The sequence below is a fragment of the Galleria mellonella genome, unplaced genomic scaffold, assembly GCF_026898425.1.
Source record: "Galleria mellonella isolate WM207_F2 unplaced genomic scaffold, CSIRO_AGI_GalMel_v1 utg72, whole genome shotgun sequence".
Taxonomy (NCBI): Eukaryota; Metazoa; Arthropoda; class Insecta; order Lepidoptera; family Pyralidae; genus Galleria; species Galleria mellonella.
Genome location: NW_026442144.1, coordinates 1279708 through 1299747, shown reverse-complemented (window position 1 = coordinate 1299747; position 20040 = coordinate 1279708). Strand labels below are relative to the sequence as shown.

The window sequence follows — 20040 nt, the reverse complement described above, 5'->3', positions numbered from 1 at the left end:
TTTTTGAATATCCACAGACACAAAAAATAAAATTATATCATCTCAACCTCGGGATGTATAGAAAATGAACACATTTTAAATAATTTCAAGGAAACTAGTTAATTTAGTTAATAATAAATAGCTAAATTTTAAAAATATGATTCCGGATTGTATATATATGTACGGAATCTTTAAATATACTGTACAGATAGAGCAACTTAAAAACAATCGAGACGATGAATAAATTTTTCCTATTCACCCCGTTTTAGGTACCTACCTAATTGTTGCTGTTTTCCATGTTTAGTTAATTGATTGGTTGTTTTTCATTTCTATCAAAGTGATATTTTTAGATATATTTTAAGTTGTTTTAAATCAAAACGTAATTCTTTAGCAATGAATGACAGAAGATAAATCCGAATCTACATTTTAGTTGTTCACAAATGAATTAAAAAATATGACGGCCAGTGTTTGGGTTTCGTTTGTGCTAAAGGTGTTTTATTTGTTTGTGCTTACTGAAACTTCTCGTGTTACGGTTCAACAGGAAGATACATTGCCTGACCACGGTCGCTGCGAGCCCATAACTATTCAATTTTGTCAACATATAAGATATAATCAAACAATTTTCCCAAACATACTAAATCATGCCAAACAAGAAGATGCTGGAACTGAAGTTCACCCATTTACACCACTAATAAAAGTAAATTGTTCACCTGATTTAAAGTTCTTTCTGTGCTCCGTTTATGTACCCGTGTGCACCATTTTAGACAAGGCTATACCGCCTTGCCGTCATTTATGTGAATCTGCCCGACACAATTGTGACGAATTAATGATACATTTTGGATTCCCTTGGCCTGAATACTTGGAATGTTCTAAATTTCCTGTTGTTACTGATCCAGATGTGATATGTGTTGGTGACAATAATTTAACCCATGAATCTCACAAACCTACTAAATCTAAACTTCCTAAAGTAGATTATAAATCTAACATTGAAAAAGATCCAACTAAGCTGTATGGAGCTAAAGATTATGGCTTTGTATGTCCTGTTCAATTTAAAGTGCCAAGAAACTTGGAATTAGAATATTCCTTGAAAGTAGGAGATAAGATTGAACATGATTGTGGAGCACCATGCAATGGAATGTTTTTCAGCCAGGATGAGAAGAATTTTTCAAGACTTTGGATTGGCATTTGGGCAACTCTTTGTGCACTCAGTTGTTTATTCACTGTGCTGACCTTTCTTATAGATACTGATAGATTTCGTTATCCAGAAAGACCTATAATCTTCTTATCTGTTTGTTACCTGATGGTAGCTGCAGCATATGTCATGGGATGGAGTGCTGGTGACAGTGTAAGCTGTCAAGGTCCATTTCCATCACCAGTCAGTGGAACAAGATTACCTAACATTTTAGTTATAACCCAAGGCACAAAGCATGAGCCGTGTACTATACTCTTTATGATAGTATACTTCTTTAGTATGGCGTCAAGTATATGGTGGGTGATACTTACACTTACTTGGTTTTTGGCTGCTGGCCTAAAATGGGGACATGAAGCAATTGAAGCTAACTCACAGTATTTCCACTTGGCTGCTTGGGCAGTGCCTGCTATTAAAACTATATCAATCCTAGCAATGGGAAAAGTGGATGGTAAGTTCTTTTCTAATTCTAAATATACATTCTCTTAAATAAAAAAAAAAGTTATAAGAGATATTTATGAACTTCATGTTTCTAAAGTAAGGTGAAGGATTGTTGTTTCTAAATTCTTTAAGAAAATTTTATTAGTATATGGTAATAGTACACAGAAATTATGGAGATATATTGCTAGTGATTGCTGAATTAAAATTATTTTATAAAATAAATAGATCATATAAAAAAATTACTATTATTTTTGTAATGATTGAATATTAGTTCTATTCAGTAAGTCAAATTATATCATAAGTCATATTATTTGATCATTATATAGACTTATACAATAAAGTAAATGTTTAATTTTTTTTTTTTAGGTGATATTTTGTCTGGCGTATGTTATGTGGGACTGTGGGATGCTGAAGCTTTAAGAGGATTTGTATTGGCACCCCTGTGTGTGTACCTTGTGCTTGGTACAATCTTTTTAATGGCAGGCTTTGTTTCTCTTTTTCGTATTAGAACTGTTATGAAACATGATGGAACTAAAACTGACAAGTTAGAAAAGTTGATGATCCGTATTGGGGTATTTGGAGTTCTATACACTGTACCTGCCCTGATTGTGATTGCATGTTTGTTTTATGAACAAGCTCACTTTGACAATTGGATGGTAACATGGCACAAGGATATGTGTGCTACACCACTCTATTCCATACCATGTCCCTTCACACATCAAGAAATGGAACGACCTAAATTTGAAATGTTCATGATCAAATACCTTATGACAATGATAGTAGGAATTACATCTAGTTTTTGGATATGGTCAGGCAAAACTTTAGTATCATGGCGACAATTCTTTGATAAAATTAAAGGTAGAAGAGTTGAAGCATATGTGTGATATGTTTTGTGTCATTTATTTTTTAAAGCAGCTTACTTTACAATGGAATTAAGAATAAGGCTGATTATGTAAATATTTTGAGTCTCATTACTTTTAAGACTATTTTTTTAAAGTATTAAGTTTACACTAAGTTTTTAGAATGTAAGTTGTCAATGTTAGATATAATAAAAATGTATTTTTCATTTTTATATTGTGTTGTTATTTTCAATAATACATCTGTATAATATATGTACCACTTACCATCGGGTGGGCCGTATACTTGTTTGCCACCTCAGTGGTATAAAAAAAAATATGTAAGTACCTATGACATGTTACAATTTTCATGTTTCGGAATTATTAGGAGTGCAAAATTTTATGCATCACCTGGTTCCACAATTTACATTAGGAAAATGAAAAAAAATTAATAATAATAGTAATTAGTTTTAAAATAAGAGTGGTGAGATTATCAGTCAATTCAAATAATAATAATTTTATAAGGATTGAACTAGTTGTTTATTTTTGTGGAGAAAAATAAAACTTTCAATTAAATCTGATAAATAAATTGCAAATATTGTAACATTTAAGTTCCCACTAATAAGTGTGTTAATGTAAAATGTTACAAAGCACAAGCACAAAAAAAGTTGAATTAAACTTATGCTGATCACACTATATACAGCATTGGTACTCTTGAATAGTAGGAATAAACAATATATTTCGTGATATATAAAAAACCCATGTTACAATGTTTGTTCATGCTAATTTCTGAAACCGCTCAACCGATTTTAATGAAATTTGGGACGATTTGATTGCTCAAACTTAAAAGGTAGGATATTTTTATCCCAAAAAAGAAATCTGTAGGGGTAAAACGTTCTCCGAGTCAACTAAAAACTATAAAAAAAGTCAATGTGATACATACTTTTATAGGACATAGTTTTTCAAATTTCATTAAGTTCTCTGTAAAATTGTACAGTAGATTACTTTGTCGCTAATGATGCAATTAAAAGTTCATTCTCATTTAATGTCGAAAACCATATGCAAATAAAGGTGCCTGCATTGGCCTTTATTGTAAATGTGGCCCTGGACCCAAGTGGTGTTAACAGCTTAAAAAAGAAAGGAATGCTACAATCTCAAATGCTCAAATAGGTATTTTGTAATAAGACTACATTAAAATGTACAAACAGCCCATTAAGTTGGGACTACTCTCCTAACGATTCACAGCTAATTAAATTATTCTTAAAAGTTAGAAAGTGGTTAATTCAACGTACTACCATTTAATGCTAATACCTTTACTAATTGTAAACTGATATTGTTGATGGTCATTTCATATTTTAATCTTAATCTCCAATTTGAACAAGATCATAGAAAGATGGTGTTATCCATAATAGCATCAGTAAAAATGGGAAAAGTATTAAAGGCCTAAAAAATAATGCAAAATAATATTAAACTTAATTTAATTCAGAATATTATATTATACAATTTATTATAACCTAACACTCAAGTACAAAAACATTTCATACTTTCATTCCTTCCACAATCATTAGAATATTTTAATAATGTAACTTAGACAATATTAATAGATAGGTACTTTTTACGCTCTGGTATATTTGCCCCAAATGTGGAGCATGAACACTGATGCAATGAAGAGCAGAGACATCACTAGTACTGGAACTGGACCACTGAAATAAAAATGACCAACAGTTAATGTAGGTACAGAATTGTATGATTAAAAGTTATATAGTGTCTATTCACTAGGATTTACAATCTATCTTAATATTATAAGCTAGCTTTTAGACTCCATCTGTGTTATTGGGATATATTGACTAAAAAAATAAATATAAATGCAAACTTACATTTACATCCTTTTCCCTATTATAAAGTTAAGTTTTTGCCTACCCCATGTACATATACCTTCAATATAGACATATCTTACTAATATAATAAAATTTTAACTAGGCAACATACTTTAATAAAAGTTTGTTTGTTTGCTACCTCTTAGTACCTAAAGGCTTAACCAATCACCATAAAATTGAATATTGACATCTTATGTAGGATGAGGAAGGACATAGGCTACTTTTTATACTAGTCAGTAAATAGCCACACAAATCAGGTAAAAGCTAGTAATATACTAGCAACACCCTGACTTTGCATAAGTAAATAGTTGCAATTACCTTAAAGATTTATAATTTCTTTCTACATTAGATATATATTCACTGATAATGTAGCTTTCTATAAATAAAGGAATTTTATAAAAATTGGTTAAATATTTTATGTATTTGTCCATTACAAATAAAAAATTACCTATCACTATACCACCTGATGGAAAGTGGCAAGAATTGCCTATAGATATGAATTAATGTTGCTTATAAATTTGGGAATCACAGAATATACTATTTTATTCTATTCCTAAAAGCATTATGTCCTTAACTATGTAGTTTTACTATATTTGGAATGAACAAGAATAATAATTTAAATATTTTCTATATAATGTTATACAAAATGTGCTAGTAAAATGTTTATTAACCTGTTGATTTAATTTTTTCTAATTAATCTGATATCAAATGGAAGTTTTAATCTCATAACACCCCAAGTGTTATAAGATATATTTGGCTATATTTGGTATCATTAATTTATGTTCCATATATGCAATATTGATAATATATTTTATATATGCAATTCATGGATATGTAACTTTTTAAATTAAGTATACATCATATATGTACAGACAGCTGGGTTAAATTCTTACAATTATGTGACCTTTGGATAAATTAAAGCAATTGTTAATGGATGTAACCATTACATACTTGGTAATGTAGGTGGATATTACCAAACAAATATGCCAGTTTTTGAGGTAATGATAATATTAATAACTTACACTTTTACACCAGGGGAATCGTCAGTGTAAAAACGCCACATGCCACCGGAACCTGCACCAGTACTTCTGTTTCTTGCTGCTGTGGTAGTCGTTGTAGACTTGCGTTGCCGTACTGTGCCTCCACTCGCTGTTCTCGGAGCAGCTGTTGCTTTGCTAGGTGATCGACCACCTGATCCAACAGAAGTAGAGCTAGGAGAAGGCGGCTGTAATGAATTAATATATTTAAATTATCTATCCATATGAAATTTTACAAGAAATTTTAACACCAATTTAGATTTTATCACTAAAACTTACCATTTTTATATAAGAATGCACAAACTAAAAACAATCTAATGGAATTATCAGTGAAAATACCCGTTATGACAATAGAGTATCGAATTATAAGTGAAACTAAACCAAATAGATCATAATCAATCCCTGCAACGCGTACAAATATATTGACACGTTGTCATGGAATGTTGCCAATTGAAATAAACTAAAGACACGCCATCAATGGACAAGGTTAGAGATAGGATAGAGATTGGTAATGTAGCTAAAAAATTAACGAACAATAGGTCAATTTTGAGACTGACGTCTGTTTCGTTATTTACATCTATCTCTAAAATTTAAAATTCATATTACAGTGAAATCTTACAATAAAACACCAACATGAACTAATTTTCTAATAGAATTTAAGTGAAAATTATTATATTTTTAGATGATGATGGTTCATCAAATAGTAATTTTACGAAATTATTAAAATAAATATCAGGTTAAGAGATACATTTTAAAAACTGGCGACTCAGTCCATTTTCTTTATTCTAGTTCAAAATTTATAGATGGTTACCACACAACTTACTACTCTAAGTAGTGTTTTGCTACTTTAAAAGCAGCAACACTGTTATGAGGTCTGTGGAGGGGGAAAAAATAAATGTGAGAAATTAGTAAATTTGACAAGGTGGAATGAAATAATTAATTATTAATTACATATTGAAGGCATGATTTATAGATTTTCATTTTGGTGTCGTAAATTGAATACTTTACTCAGTCTATCTAAATCAAAAACTATGAATTTGGAAAAGTGTTATTTCAGATACATCGAAGGTGAAGAAAAAATTGATATAACTTTTTTGTTAAAAGTTAAAGAATCTGTTAGGCAGTTTAATTTTAGTCGCAAACCAACAGAAAAAATAGACACATTGCTAACCCGCATTGGTAACAATATCCAGAAAGTTGTAGCAAAAGGAAATAAAAAGAAAATAATAAATGAACAGCAAGATGTAGCAGTTCAACTTTATGATAAGAATAATGCCATATCAGAAGAGTCTACATGTATAGATTTATTTTCATTGCAAGGACCAATTAAATTGCATGTTTATAATCATATATATGAAGTAGTATTCAATGTGCCTTGGGTTGTAAGTATTAATTTACCTCAGTGCATCTTAGCTGGCTTTCCTGTTTATCCTGAAAATTTTGTTGTACAAAATGCTGATAATCAATATAATTTATATACTTGGTATAAAGGATTGTCAATCAACGAAAAAGGAAATAATATGAGTGAGATTCATATAAAATGGGAAACTGTTGGAAATGAAAATATTTATATACCTACTACAAGAGATATTGGGATGAAGTTGAAATTGGAATGTACACCTGGTAATTTAAATATATTATTGTACTGTTAGCAAATGTAGTTGCCTTTTTAACAGATTTTTTACTTATATTAAAATATAAATAAAATATGTAAATATAGTAGAGATTCCACTATCTAGACCTCATATAAACAGATTCATGATCATCTACATTTTCAATCGCGATGAAAAATATTTTGTAGAAAATATGTAGGTGCATTCATAAATATGAAATATATGTAAAATCTAATTAATGCTAATTTTGAACCATTTTTGTTGTTTTGAATAAACAGATTGTCATAGTCATAGAATACTGACAAATCTGACAAAGATTACATATAAAGATACATCAGTATTCTACGACTATGACGAGATGTATGTGTAAATGTATTTTATCTTTTTATTACTAATAATATAGACAAAAGTTGTATTTCTTCATACATATAATAATTTGTATTTTCCATTATCCAAATACCTAGCTACAACAATAAGTTCAGTAAACTGAGTCTCTACTGTAATTATTAAGAGAAATCTAGTTGTGTGGATAACATGACTAGGCCCTAAAACTGTAGCTGTTAATGATAATCTAGTTTTATTCAATATTGATAACTGTAACTTTTTTTTTATCATTAACAGTTGTTTATTTTTTAGGAAATGATAAAATAACTGGACCTACAGTTGAAGTGGTATCTAAAAATGTTATTGAAGCTGGACCAGGAACATGTCCTTTTGAAACTAGGCATATGTTCACCACAACAAAGTTAACAAATAAAAGGTTCTAAGTAGCTGATATTATAATATTCATACTTCAATTCACCCATTCTTTCGCCAGAAATGGATCAATAATAAAATAATAATAATAATCCATAATTCACCACCATATGGCATTATGATTTACACCCTTAATCACCACATACAAAATATTAATACTTAATTTTATTTTTTAATTCATCCTAAATTCATATCATTTCTATTATATATAACTGGACAATGGAGATTTAAACTGCTTAGTAAGTTAAGTAAAACAAAAATAGTAATGATTTTATGTATATTATCACAGGAAAATTACATATATATAAGAAGTAATAACTTTAAAAATGTCTTATTGTTATTTTCTAGTTTTCGTTGTGTGACCTACAATATTTTGGCAGACTTGTATTGTGACTCAGACTACACTAGATCTGTACTGCATCCATATTGTCCATCATATGCTTTGCATATTGATTACAGGAAACAACTGGTCATGAAAGAGTTATTAGGTTAGTTAATTTTTCTTCTACATTCTATTTGGTTGATTTGTTAACCACAAATTATTATTAATATATTTTTATGTTAATTTGTCTTTAGGTTATAATGCAGACATAATTTGTTTGCAAGAAGTAGATTCCAAAATATTCCACAACACTTTAAATCCCTTACTGGGAATAAATGGTCTTCAAGGGAAATTTTACAGAAAAGGAAAAGAAGTTGCTGAAGGATTAGCTTGCTTTTATAGAAAAAAAAGATTTAAGTAAGTATATCTTATTTTAAAACTAGTTTTTACCTGCAACTTTGCGTGATTAGGATATGTTTACTGACCAGAATAAAAGTAGTCTATGTCCTTCTCTATCCCATATAGTATATGGATACCAAATTCCATATTGATTCGTTAAGATGTTAAGACACTATAAGGTAACAAATAACTCTCTTTCACATTAAAGTATTTGTAATCATTTCAGCCATTATCTGTCCACTGCTGAACGTAGGCCTCACCCATAAACTGCCATAAGGAATGGTCCTGAGCTACTCACATCTACTGGCTCTCTGCAATGCATTTGAGGGGGGAGGGAGAAGTATTGTTATCAATGCGGAGGTTACTCCCTATTGTTATCAATATATCTTATCGAGTCGACATCCACGCAGTTCCCCCTTTTTTTTTTTTTTTTTTTACAACACAGGGGGCAAACGAGCATGCGGCTCACCTGATGGTAAGTGACTACCGCCGCCCATGGTCACCCACAACACCTACGGCATTGCAGGTGTGCTGCCGGCCTTTTAAAAAGGAATATGTTGTCGTATCGGTTCGGAAATACTGCTGCTGGAAGTTGATTCCAAAGAGTGGTTGTGCGTGGAAGAAAGTGCCTTGAAAAACGCACGGTGGAGGACCGCCACTCGTCCAGATGGTTGGGATGAAATTTTAAATGGAAATTATGATGACTAATTTATTGTTGAATTTATCACGACAGGCTAACTGACCTGCATTTTCATTTTCATCGATCATCTCTCACTGGTGCCCCATCAGCATATATCGTTAGCGCAGGCGGGGTTACCATTCCATTATCATTCATTAAAAAAAATGCATTTGAAGTTGTTTCGGAGGGGGAGGGGGGATCGTCCTACACTGTGTTTACCCGTACGGGGTTGCCACTCAAGAACCTTTTTTCCCCATTGGTTGTCGGTTCTTCGAGTTATGATCATCTATGTGATCAGCCCATTGCCACTTCAGCTTGCTTATTTTACTCGGTTACTTTGGTTCTTTTGTGGATATCCTCGTTTCGAGTTCAATCACGTAAAGAAACACCAAACATAGCCCTCTCCATAGCCCACTGAGTAATTTTAATCTTTTGCATATGGGCAGTTATTTATTTTACATTTTTTGGTTCCATAAATCATCACTGGCAACACACTGGTTAAGATCCTTTGTCTTCAAACTTTGAGGTATTTTGGATGAAAAGATGTGGCGTAGTTTTCCAAACGCTGCCCAGCCGAGTTGGATTCGTTAAATGACCTCTTGGTTGAAGTTAGACTTACCTATTAGGACAAGTTGTCCCAAATATACATACTCGACGACAACTTCGAATGTAGTGTTCTCAGTCGTAACTGGTATAGGTGTGATATGGATGTTAGACATGATTTTAGTTTTGTACATGTTCATCTTAAGACCTACCTGTTGAGAAGCACCATTGAGGTCATTGAGCATAGTATTCAAATTTATAGTATTAGTAAAAAATAAATAATAAATAAATATCAAATAAAAAAAAAATCAAAGCTTATAAACTTGTTTTACAGTTTACTTGGAGAAGAAAAAATATTACTGTCAGATGTTATCAAAACAGAGGCTTATCTACAATCTATTTGGGATGCAATTAAAGATAATGGTCCTTTAGTTACAAGATTTTTGGATAGGTCAACAGTGGCAAGTGCAACAATTTTACAATCTGTTGAAAACTCTAATGAAGTGGTTGTTGTTGGCAATACACACTTGTATTTCCATCCAGATGCAGATCATATAAGGCTTATACAAGGTGGAATTTATGTGTATTGGTTAAATGAAATTCGAAGTAATTTGATGAATCAGGTAAGTAAATATATGTATGTAATAAAATATAATAAAATACATTTAATATTAACTTTTGCCTGCAAAATCTTATCTGATTTTGCAAATATATGACCACTTTTTGATGGTGATGGGCCATCAAAAAAGGTAAAACATACATAATTAGATTTTAAGTTATATCAGGAGCACAACTGTAAAACTCACATTCAATTTGGTGCAGTAGATTTTGTGTGATGCAAGAACAAATATACCGTCATAGTCGTAGAATACTGACAGATATATCTATTTAATATTTGTCAGTATTCTACGACTATGACGATAACTACAGACATACAAACGGAAATTCTATAATTTATTCTTTTTGCTTCTATTGTTCTGTTTAAGAACCCCAAGACAGACGTATTTAAAGGGGGGCCGAGTGGGCCGTGACGACGTGAATCTTCTGAGCATATCAGAGATATAAAAGACATGTCTAAGAGTAGATAATGTGTCTTTTTTAAGACGCCAGGCCTCCGCTTGAAAATGATTTTAATTATGCCAATGTAGATAGATAGTTAATCTTTATTGTTTCCTTCAATATAAAATTACAGAAGTAAACTTATTATAAATAAATATAAACAATTTCAAGAAAGGTTCACACTGAGAAAATAAAAAGTAAATGTACATATAGACATCGTCTGTCATCTGGTTACAACGTTATTATATTAGTATGATATATCTATACTGAAGTTTTATATCGATGGGGTAGGTAAAGGCTTAGTTTGATAGAAATCGAATTGGTAGGTACGTTAATTATCTTACTAATATAATAAACACTGTCTGTACATGAGAGATATTAATAGAAAACAACTATAATTTTTTTAAATAATAGAGACCATGTGTAAAGAACAGACGTTGGGGCGATCTAAAATAGAAACTAGAATTGATTGAGCAAATATAATTTTGGTATGGAAAGGGAGAAAGTATTGGAGACGTTTGAGAAAGTTAATATGGGAGCTCCATGACAATGTGGTATCTATGATACGCCCCAAGTTTTTAGCTTTATCTGTATATGCTGAGTCCCCTCATATACCAATGAAAGAACCGAAATTCAACTAGCAATCGTGTATATGTTTTATATTTTCATACACCCTCTAAAAGTGGCCATTTGGTTTCATTGGTATTCCTATTTTTGAAAACCATGAATATGAAGTAGCCGGCAAAAGGCTGATCAATACTAATATTATAAAAAGGAAAGATTTGATTGTCTGTTTGTTTCTATTTTTTTTTTTTTGTAACATAGTGAGTAAACAAGCATATGGCTTACCAGACGGAACGTGATTACCGCCCTCATAGGCACCCGCAACATCAGGGAAATTGCAGATGTGTTGCAGGATAATAAAAAAACTACTCAATTGATTTTTTAAATTCTCTATCACCTATAGAAAGCTGCATTATTAGTGAGTACCATAGTCTATATATTATTTTTAAAAATTCTGCCTAGCTGTGCGAAACCGGGCCGGAACGTTAGTTTGATATATATTTATTTCATATGAAGGACCCTACAAGCGTGAAGATCTTTTTTTATATTCTTATCTCTTCGGTCAGTCGCGATTTTAATAATTTCAAAATGTTTCATTGTGTATTTTAAAGTATATTATCGGGATTTAACGCGACGTATTACAGAATAAAAGTCGGTAGTTATGTATCATTATTTACCTGTAATCGCGTCGCTTTAAGTCCCGATTGTGAATGTAAGTATTTGTAAACACTGTGAAAGTTTAAGATTAACTATAACAATTGTTTCATTGTGATCTGTGACTGGTACTTTAATAAAAAATAGGATGCGATAAACGTCCGTTATGCGATTTCTGAATTATTACGTATATAGCTCTGTATAAGTATGATGAGTACCTTATGTTAAAATAATTTGGCATTCCTTAGAAAAAATAAACTGATATTTACAGATGCCTGAAAAAAGAATATCTCTTTTATTATGCGGAGATTTCAATAGTGTTCCGTCATGTGGTGTATATAAATTATATACTACTGGACTTGCACCTAGCTCTTTACCAGATTGGAAATCCAGTGAGTATTATATATAATATGGATTAATCATTTCATTATGTCAATTTTCCATTGTAAATTCCATTGAATAAAATGGCAAATATTAATATTTAAAGGTTTCAAAATTTAATATTTATATCATTACCTTAGTTAGGGTCGAATTATCCATTAGCTAACGTAGAAAACTACCTACGGGAAAAGTTTTTTTAAGTGAAAATTTAAGATTGACAGTGACAAAACCAGTTATTTAGATTTAAAACTAAAGCACTAAACAAATTTTAATAAAAATTTTATGAAACCAACCTCTAAGTATATCTTTCTAGTTAAAAAAAATCTAAATCAGTTTATAACTGACGCAGTTATGAGATAATAAGCATTGAGAACAACCGAACAACAACCGAATTGAGAATCTCCTTTTTTTTTAATTCGGTTGAAAATTACGTTTCATCATTGAAGTTCTAACTCGGTCAAAATTTGGCAGTTACAGAAGAGTGAAAAAAAAAGAATAAATGTTTATTTCTGTTTCTATTAATTTTTTTAAGTATAGGTTTCAATATAGTGCAATTGTTAACAATTGATATTTCTGATTAATTAAGGTATTTGTAATATAAAAATTGTAAAATAATTACGCACTAGTGTATCTGACTATTTGAAGATTTGTATATAAACTCTCAATGAAAATATTTCCCGTTTTTTATATTACATTTCGAATTATTTATTATAATATATATATCTTATATATAAAATTCTCGTGTCACGGTGTTTGTTACCAAACTCCTCTGAAACGGCTTATAGTTAAATATAGATACGTTAAGATACATTATGTGCGTAAGTATATAGAACACTAATAAAAAAACGAGTCAGCTAATTTGAGAATTAGCTGTCAAAAAGTTGACCCGTTTTTGAGACTCGATGCTCGCTCTATCTATATAATCTAAGATTATATTATAGCAGTAGTTTTTTTGTGAGCAAACCGTGTATTGTCTCGCTGTATCGGCCCCGAAATGGTTAATTAGGTCCTGCAATTATTTAAGCGTGATTAAACAGTAAATGGACAAAACTCTTATACAATTCTATATTGTATTTATATCATTAATAATATTGATATATGTGTGTTACAGATACAGACGAGGCTGTATATAATTTGAGTCTTCAACAGGATCTTCCTTTAGGAAGTGCATGTGGCACTCCTCCGTTTACTAATTTCACTGCTGGATTTGCAGATTGTTTAGATTATATTTTTTATGATAAAACTAATCTAGAAGTTGAACAGGTTAGCAATAAATATTTATTCCTTGCTGCTTTTTCCTGCAACTTTATTCGTGTTATCGGAATATGTTTGGAATTGACTGGGATAAAAAATTGCCTATATCTTTCTCTATCCCGTATCATACCAAATTTCATAGTCATAGGTCATCCCTCGTAAAAGGAGTTGTAAAAGGCGACTAAGGGTACTTAATGGTTGAGGGATAGGTAGCCTCCATCTTAAAACCGGGTTGGCAATTGCAGTTAGGCTTTGGTGATGTTTTTTTTCTTTTTGCCTATGGGGAGGAATTACAAAAAAAAAATAATAAAGATTAAAATTGACAATTCACAACATATACACTTATTTTTTTATATTACAGGTTGTACCACTACCTAGTGAAGAAGAGTTAAGGGCGCATACCGCTTTACCAAGCATTGTCTTTCCATCTGATCATATAGCCTTAATAACAGATTTACAATTTAAATAGAATTACATTTTTATTCCTAAATAACTTTTTATTTTACAATAGTGACAAATACTATATGAATGACATAATTTAAGTACTTTAACCACCATGCTTACCATTATGGTTTGCATGAGTAGGTAACTGTTTGAACGAAAGTCGACCTTACAGAGTATATTTGGCCGCATGTACCCTGTGATAACAATCCATTTTTCATTACTTACTTAAAATAGTACATTCTAAATCATAACAGAATCGTATAATTTGTGATTAAATAAAAAAAAAATATATTTTTTCAATGTAGTCCCCAGAATTATCTTGGAACTAAAAATTACTCTAAAACGGGGTGAATAGGTACAATTTGAAATTTCGTTCTTTTTTAGGTTTATCTGTCAGTACTATATTTTATGATTTGTTATACAATCGGGGATCATTATCTTCAAAATTTGGCTATTTATTATTAACTAAATCGCTTAGTTTTTTTAAATCTTCCAAAATCTGTTTATTTCCAAACACTTCGAAATTGGAGAAATTAAAATCAAACGATGTAAAAATAATCCAGTTTGGTTTGTCTTTTTTGGAAGTAACAAAGTAAAAGTAGCTAAAGTAAACATTCTATGGTAACATTAAGTCGGGAACAGCAGCTTTAATAATCCTAAATGACAAAATCTTTTAACCCCATAAGCGTCTTTTTTTGTTCATATGGCACGGCAGAGAGTGCATCTGCCAAAAACAAAGTTTGGGAAAGTTCGTTTTAGTAAAAAGAGTTTTGGACGATGGAATTTAAGACAAGGATCAGAAAAGTTCAATAATGGATAATATAAGGAAAAGGACAGATAGTTGAATATAAATTATAATATATTTAATCTTAGAAATACATATATGTAAAGTACATAACTAAGAGAATTTACTACTTAATATTATTGATAAGAATACAAAAGTAAATCAAATTATATACTTCTAAATTATCAAGAAAGAATATTGCTGGAACTGAAGTAAGTAAGGAAATACGGAGAGAATTAAAAAGAACAGAATGGTCATAAAGAGAACAACTTAAAAGAATGTGATACAAATCACCCACTTCTATGCCACATTTGCATATATTGTTGTTTATAATTTTTAATATGGCCAAATAAGAAAAGGAACTTACATGGCCAAGTCTTTATATACACCACAGGCGTTTTATTTCACCTCCTTGACGGTTTTCTCAAAACTTTTGCTTTCACCATTATATTTCTAAGTTCTTCAATTGAAACTATGTTTACACGTAAGTATGTTTTATTAAGTCTATGATGTTCACTGTTCCTGCCATCCCTCGCCCTTCAAAAGTTAGGTAAGAAAAGAGATTGCTAGTAATATGAACTACCAGGCCCATTACTAGCAATATACTCTGTCAGGTCGACCTCCACGTGATCCCCCTGGAAACCATCGTGCTGAATTCCAACTAATCTGCCTTTTCATTTTTTGTAATGGTATAATCGTTAATCTGTGGCTTGACATTCGGTCTGACATAGCAAAATTGACAGATAGTGACAATATGACCTGGATCAACAAGTCTTTTCATTTTTAAAGTTTTTATCAACGACGTCATTTCAAAACTTACTACAAAACAAATTACATTCACTTTTAATTTATTCAATATTGTGCCGTTTAAAAACTACAGTACACTGATTTGTAATCTTTGTTAACAATTATGTTTAAAATATATTCGAAATCGAATCCATATGTCTATGGAAAATATTATTTCTCTGGATTATTCTATGGTAATTTACATTCTTTATTCTTTTCTTATAATGGTCTTTGTTTGCAACTGTAAAAATATAAAATGTTTGTGCTTTTATATAGCAGGTGGTAGCCGTCTGGACAAAACTATGCATGTTTCTTCAGCATTAAAGTTTCCTCAGGTTGCTATTAAGTTACCTATAAATATTGAGGACATAAATTCTTCAGAAATGGGGAGATTTTCACCACAAAGGGACAGAGATATATCTGCACCCGTTATTTGTTACCATTATGAAAAACAAAATCAAAATTTTTCCAAAATTGATATTACATCGCAACCTGATCCACATGTTAACAAATATGACTGTAGAGGGGCAGTCAGTCTATCTTCAACTATGCAAAGCAATGTACCAACACCTTTCAGCGGTAATCATACACATCTAAATATGCCAGGGTCACAATGGGGTCAGGGTATTAAATATCTTTCTGACCATTTGCAGAGTGCCCACTATTTGACCTTAAGAAATGAGTATCGCAATGCATCTAGTGCCGGTATGTATGTGAATCAGATTTTATTATATTTATACTAACAAAATCATTATAATAATGCTTGATACATATTCATTTTAATAATATATATTGTATTCAACTATTTATCTATATATTCATTTACTAATTACAAAATGTTCTACTACATAAAATCTAAAATGTAATGATTAAGTATAAGCAACATTGTGATGTTTCTTTTAATCTATAGAACATTTTTGTTAGTTTTCAATATTATATTGCAAATGTATTTAAAAATTGGCATTGTGCACACTTATATCAATGTTGTAATGTAACCCAAACAATAAGTTTCTTGTTAAAAATTACCATAACATTTTTATTTATTTTAGTTAATTTAAATTTATTTTATGTTAGTAAGTGCACTTAAAAACTGGAACACTAATTAAAAAAGTACTCTTTCTAAACTAAAAAAAATATATAAAAATTATAAGTTGTATTGGGTTGTGTTGGATTACATACATAATCTTTACCATTATGAAAATACTTAATAATTATCTAGATAATATTGAAATGAACCACCCTGTTTTCTTTATATAAATAGCAATAACATTATTATGAATAAGAAGGATAGTTCCATATTATAATTGTAACTATATAATATACATTTCACTATATTATGATTATGTAATAAATTTGTAGTGAATAATTTGTGTATAATCTAAGCTTACTGAAGTTTTCTGAAGGCCTTTTAAATTTGTATCCATTTTAATGTTATTTTGTTACTTTTCCAAAGCATAGCTGTCACATTTGCAACAAGAAACATGTGTACAGAAGTAAATCGTCCATTAAGTGCTAAGGAGAAATTGAAACAGGCTATGAAAGAATATGGCTCAACAGTAATAGTGTTCCACATTTCCATTTCTTTGCTTTCCCTGGGGGGATGTTATCTACTAATCAGTAGGTAGGTGTGTTTGTATAATATGTAAATATTGTATTGTATTTTCTGCTTTTAATCACTTGTCTTGCTTTTGGATTAGGTAATGTTATTGCTCATTACTAATTTATTTTTTATAATTTACTTATATATTTATTTTAAAGATAAGTGGTTAAGGTAAGTTTAATAATGGAACATCAAAACTAAAAATTTAATAGTTAAGGGTGAATAATTGTTTATTCTATATATAAATTTTTACATACTTTAAAATGTTGCATTTCATCTTACAATGGAAAGTAAAATTTATAATGAATTCAGAAACAGATTAAATCAAGAACTTTAGTTAAATAAAAATTGCTGTGGAGTACAGACCACATATATTATTTATACTTTTATATTATTATTTACCAAATTCAAAATATGACACATCTTTTTATTGTTCCTTTTAATATTTATCTTTGTATAAAATTTTATAGGTCATACTAACCATCATCATTATTAAGTAGTACTTAAAGCATTTTAATTTGATATGTTTTATTTATTTTCTTTTTATTTTACAGTGGCGTAGATCTAATGGCTGTGTTGAAATATTTCAATATTGGTGAAGGCGCTTTATCAAAGGTAGCATCGTCAAATGCAGGCACTTTTGTTATAGCATATGCAGTACATAAGTCTTTTGCTCCGGTTAGGATAGCTATAACTTTGACGGCTACACCTTTTATTGTACGGTATTTAAGAAATATAGGATTTATAAAACGCAATGTAAGTTCAGGTGGTGGGAAATAAATGATTGTATAGTAAAATATTTTTTTTGTTTTATTTATACTTTAAAAGCATAGAAAACCCAGAAGGGAATACCTTTTCATGTGCTGATAAATGTGTAATGGTTGCCACATGAGTTAAAGAAATAAAATATATATATATCATAACCCAATACTACTTTTAAGCGTCCGTTTTTTCTTTTATGTCAAAAGAATGACATATAGTACACATATATGATTAGGCGTTTAAATGAAATCAAGTGGACAATAGTTTTAAAGTTATTCCACCATTTTGGTCCGCCATTTTAGATTTTCCCAACTTTCAGATTTTTCTTGTGGATCTTTTCTTCTCTTCCCTACATATCGGTGTACCTGGACATATGTCAGTGAATGATATGAACTGCAGCTTTATATACCTATTATACACAAGATACGATGCTGCGTGGACTTCGACAAGCCCTGTTTTTCTTTTGTGAGGAAGTTTTTCAAATATGTAAATAAAACAGCTTAGATAAGGCATTCGACCCACTCACGCGTTAAGTACTTTTCCAAAGTAATCTATTAATTTTGATTTCCAAAAATATTAATTTTTTTAATCAATAACCTTAAATCGTGGGGTGAAGGGATTGTTAGTGAGGGGGGAAGTTAGTCCCCATTGTTATTAATGTACCCTATCATGTCGACCTCCACACGGTTCCCCATGGAAACCATCCTGACTAATTTATCGTTTAATTGGTCATGATGGGCCAACTGACCTGCCTTTTTATCCTCACCAATCATCCTTCACTGGTGCTCCGCCAGTATATACCGATAACGCAGGCGGGGTTATCATTCCATTATTATATTTAAAAAACGCTGAATTGTGTAAACACTAAAAAAAAGTGAAAATTTTCACATTGAGTCTTTTATTTTTCAAAATTGTAAGAAAGAGGTCATACACGGCCACAGACTTACAGCTCAATTAATTAGAAAAGTAAATATTGTTGTCTTGTCACTAAAATAATCTCTGTAACATTATACGTAATAAAATATTTAAATATAAAATAATTATTGGTCTCCCGTAAAACTCCCAATCAGCAATCTATATCGAAAAAATGTAAATTTTTGGTATCCTCCAATTTTTTCTTTGAATTTATTTATAATATATTTTAAGTCTACATCTACTTTCTACATTTATGACTACATCTATATATGTAATTATGTTATTTTAAGAAAATACTAAATATTTTAGTAGATAAACTATGATCTACCTTCATTTGTATGTATACAGTTGATATCTAATCAATTGTATACCTACATATAAATGCAGATAGGTAAATACATCCACGTAGTAAATTTGTTATAAGTTTTACGCAATCTAAACATACGTACCTACTAATTTTAACTTGTAACATTATCTTTAAATATTATTTACTTGGTGGTGGTGAGGATAGGTAAAAAAAATATTCTTTTTTATTATTGTTTTTATACACTATACAATGCATTTTTATTAATATTAACAGATATACGTCTTGTAGCCCTTGTGTTTCTAAGCGAGCCGCCGTAAACTGGATTGTTCCAACACGGCGTGTAGGTGACGAGCGCGATGAGCCACACACATACAAGCTTTGTATTATTCTGCTTGTACTTCCTAATATCTTTCTTTCTGGGTGTTCTGTGTCAGGAGTATATAGATATATACATACAAAATTGTAGGTACACCTAGCTTCTATGTGTGTATTTCATATAATTTTATTGTGACAAGACTAGTAGATGCATTATCTAGAGACGCAGGAATAACAAGTCTTTAAAATATAAAAAAAAATCAGCATTTACAATATTTAGGTTATCAGACTGAACATTACTATTACTTTTGTTAAAACAAATCAAATTAGCGCAAACATGAAGGATTCATCAGGCGTAGTTCACGAATTTCAATGGCCACCTTCAAATGGAAACTTGCATATTGACGCTAGTCCGTACTATAATGTCGATTTCGGTTCTTTTTCAGTCTGATTTGTGGCTGTAGATTTTTATTATGTTGTAGTTTAATTTATATTCTATATCTATGCAACGTCTTTAAATAATAGTCGCTGTCGGTTAAATTAA

At 30.5% G+C, this 20040-nt stretch overlaps 4 protein-coding genes across 4 annotated transcripts; 3 read left to right on the top strand and 1 right to left on the bottom strand.

Annotated features, from left to right (window-relative positions):
- Window positions 1-245: 245 nt before the first annotated feature.
- Window positions 246-2681, top strand: LOC113516640 (frizzled-7-A). The gene is made up of 2 exons (XM_026901086.3): window positions 246-1619; window positions 1976-2681. Exons 1-2 carry the CDS (start codon window positions 434-436, stop codon window positions 2491-2493), a joined length of 1704 nt encoding a protein of 567 aa, XP_026756887.1. The 5' UTR covers window positions 246-433; the 3' UTR covers window positions 2494-2681.
- A 1225-nt stretch (window positions 2682-3906) lies between these two features.
- LOC113516639 (protein transport protein Sec61 subunit beta) lies at window positions 3907-5800 on the bottom strand. Its single transcript, XM_026901085.3, has 3 exons — window positions 5639-5800; window positions 5345-5547; window positions 3907-4148 (listed from the first exon to the last, which is right to left on the bottom strand). Exons 1-3 carry the CDS (start codon window positions 5639-5641, stop codon window positions 4061-4063), a joined length of 294 nt encoding a protein of 97 aa, XP_026756886.2. The 5' UTR covers window positions 5642-5800; the 3' UTR covers window positions 3907-4060.
- A 396-nt stretch (window positions 5801-6196) lies between these two features.
- On the top strand, window positions 6197-14076 carry LOC113516638 (2',5'-phosphodiesterase 12). Its single transcript, XM_026901083.3, has 8 exons — window positions 6197-6982; window positions 7609-7732; window positions 8077-8216; window positions 8305-8467; window positions 10006-10294; window positions 12220-12340; window positions 13441-13592; window positions 13945-14076. Exons 1-8 carry the CDS (start codon window positions 6322-6324, stop codon window positions 14050-14052), a joined length of 1758 nt encoding a protein of 585 aa, XP_026756884.1. The 5' UTR covers window positions 6197-6321; the 3' UTR covers window positions 14053-14076.
- Window positions 14077-15564: 1488 nt separating this feature from the next.
- Window positions 15565-17996, top strand: LOC113516637 (uncharacterized). The gene is made up of 4 exons (XM_026901081.3): window positions 15565-15791; window positions 15874-16302; window positions 17056-17218; window positions 17752-17996. Exons 1-4 carry the CDS (start codon window positions 15722-15724, stop codon window positions 17975-17977), a joined length of 888 nt encoding a protein of 295 aa, XP_026756882.1. The 5' UTR covers window positions 15565-15721; the 3' UTR covers window positions 17978-17996.
- Window positions 17997-20040: the final 2044 nt, after the last annotated feature.

Coding starts and splice junctions, on each gene's coding strand:
- LOC113516640 (XM_026901086.3), top strand. CDS start 434: ATGACGGCCAGTGTTTGGGTTTCGTTTGTGCTAAAGGTGTTTTATTTG. Junction 1,620..1,975: donor AGCAATGGGAAAAGTGGATG/GTAAGTTCTTTT, acceptor TTTTTTTTTTAG/GTGATATTTTGTCTGGCGTA.
- LOC113516639 (XM_026901085.3), bottom strand. Junction 4,149..5,344: donor GATTCCCCTGGTGTAAAAGT/GTAAGTTATTAA, acceptor TTTTTATTTCAG/TGGTCCAGTTCCAGTACTAG.
- LOC113516638 (XM_026901083.3), top strand. CDS start 6,322: ATGATTTATAGATTTTCATTTTGGTGTCGTAAATTGAATACTTTACTC. Junction 10,295..12,219: donor GAAGTAATTTGATGAATCAG/GTAAGTAAATAT, acceptor TGATATTTACAG/ATGCCTGAAAAAAGAATATC. Junction 12,341..13,440: donor TTTACCAGATTGGAAATCCA/GTGAGTATTATA, acceptor TGTGTGTTACAG/ATACAGACGAGGCTGTATAT.
- LOC113516637 (XM_026901081.3), top strand. CDS start 15,722: ATGTTTAAAATATATTCGAAATCGAATCCATATGTCTATGGAAAATAT. Junction 15,792..15,873: donor TTTCTCTGGATTATTCTATG/GTAATTTACATT, acceptor GCTTTTATATAG/CAGGTGGTAGCCGTCTGGAC. Junction 16,303..17,055: donor TCGCAATGCATCTAGTGCCG/GTATGTATGTGA, acceptor TCCAAAGCATAG/CTGTCACATTTGCAACAAGA.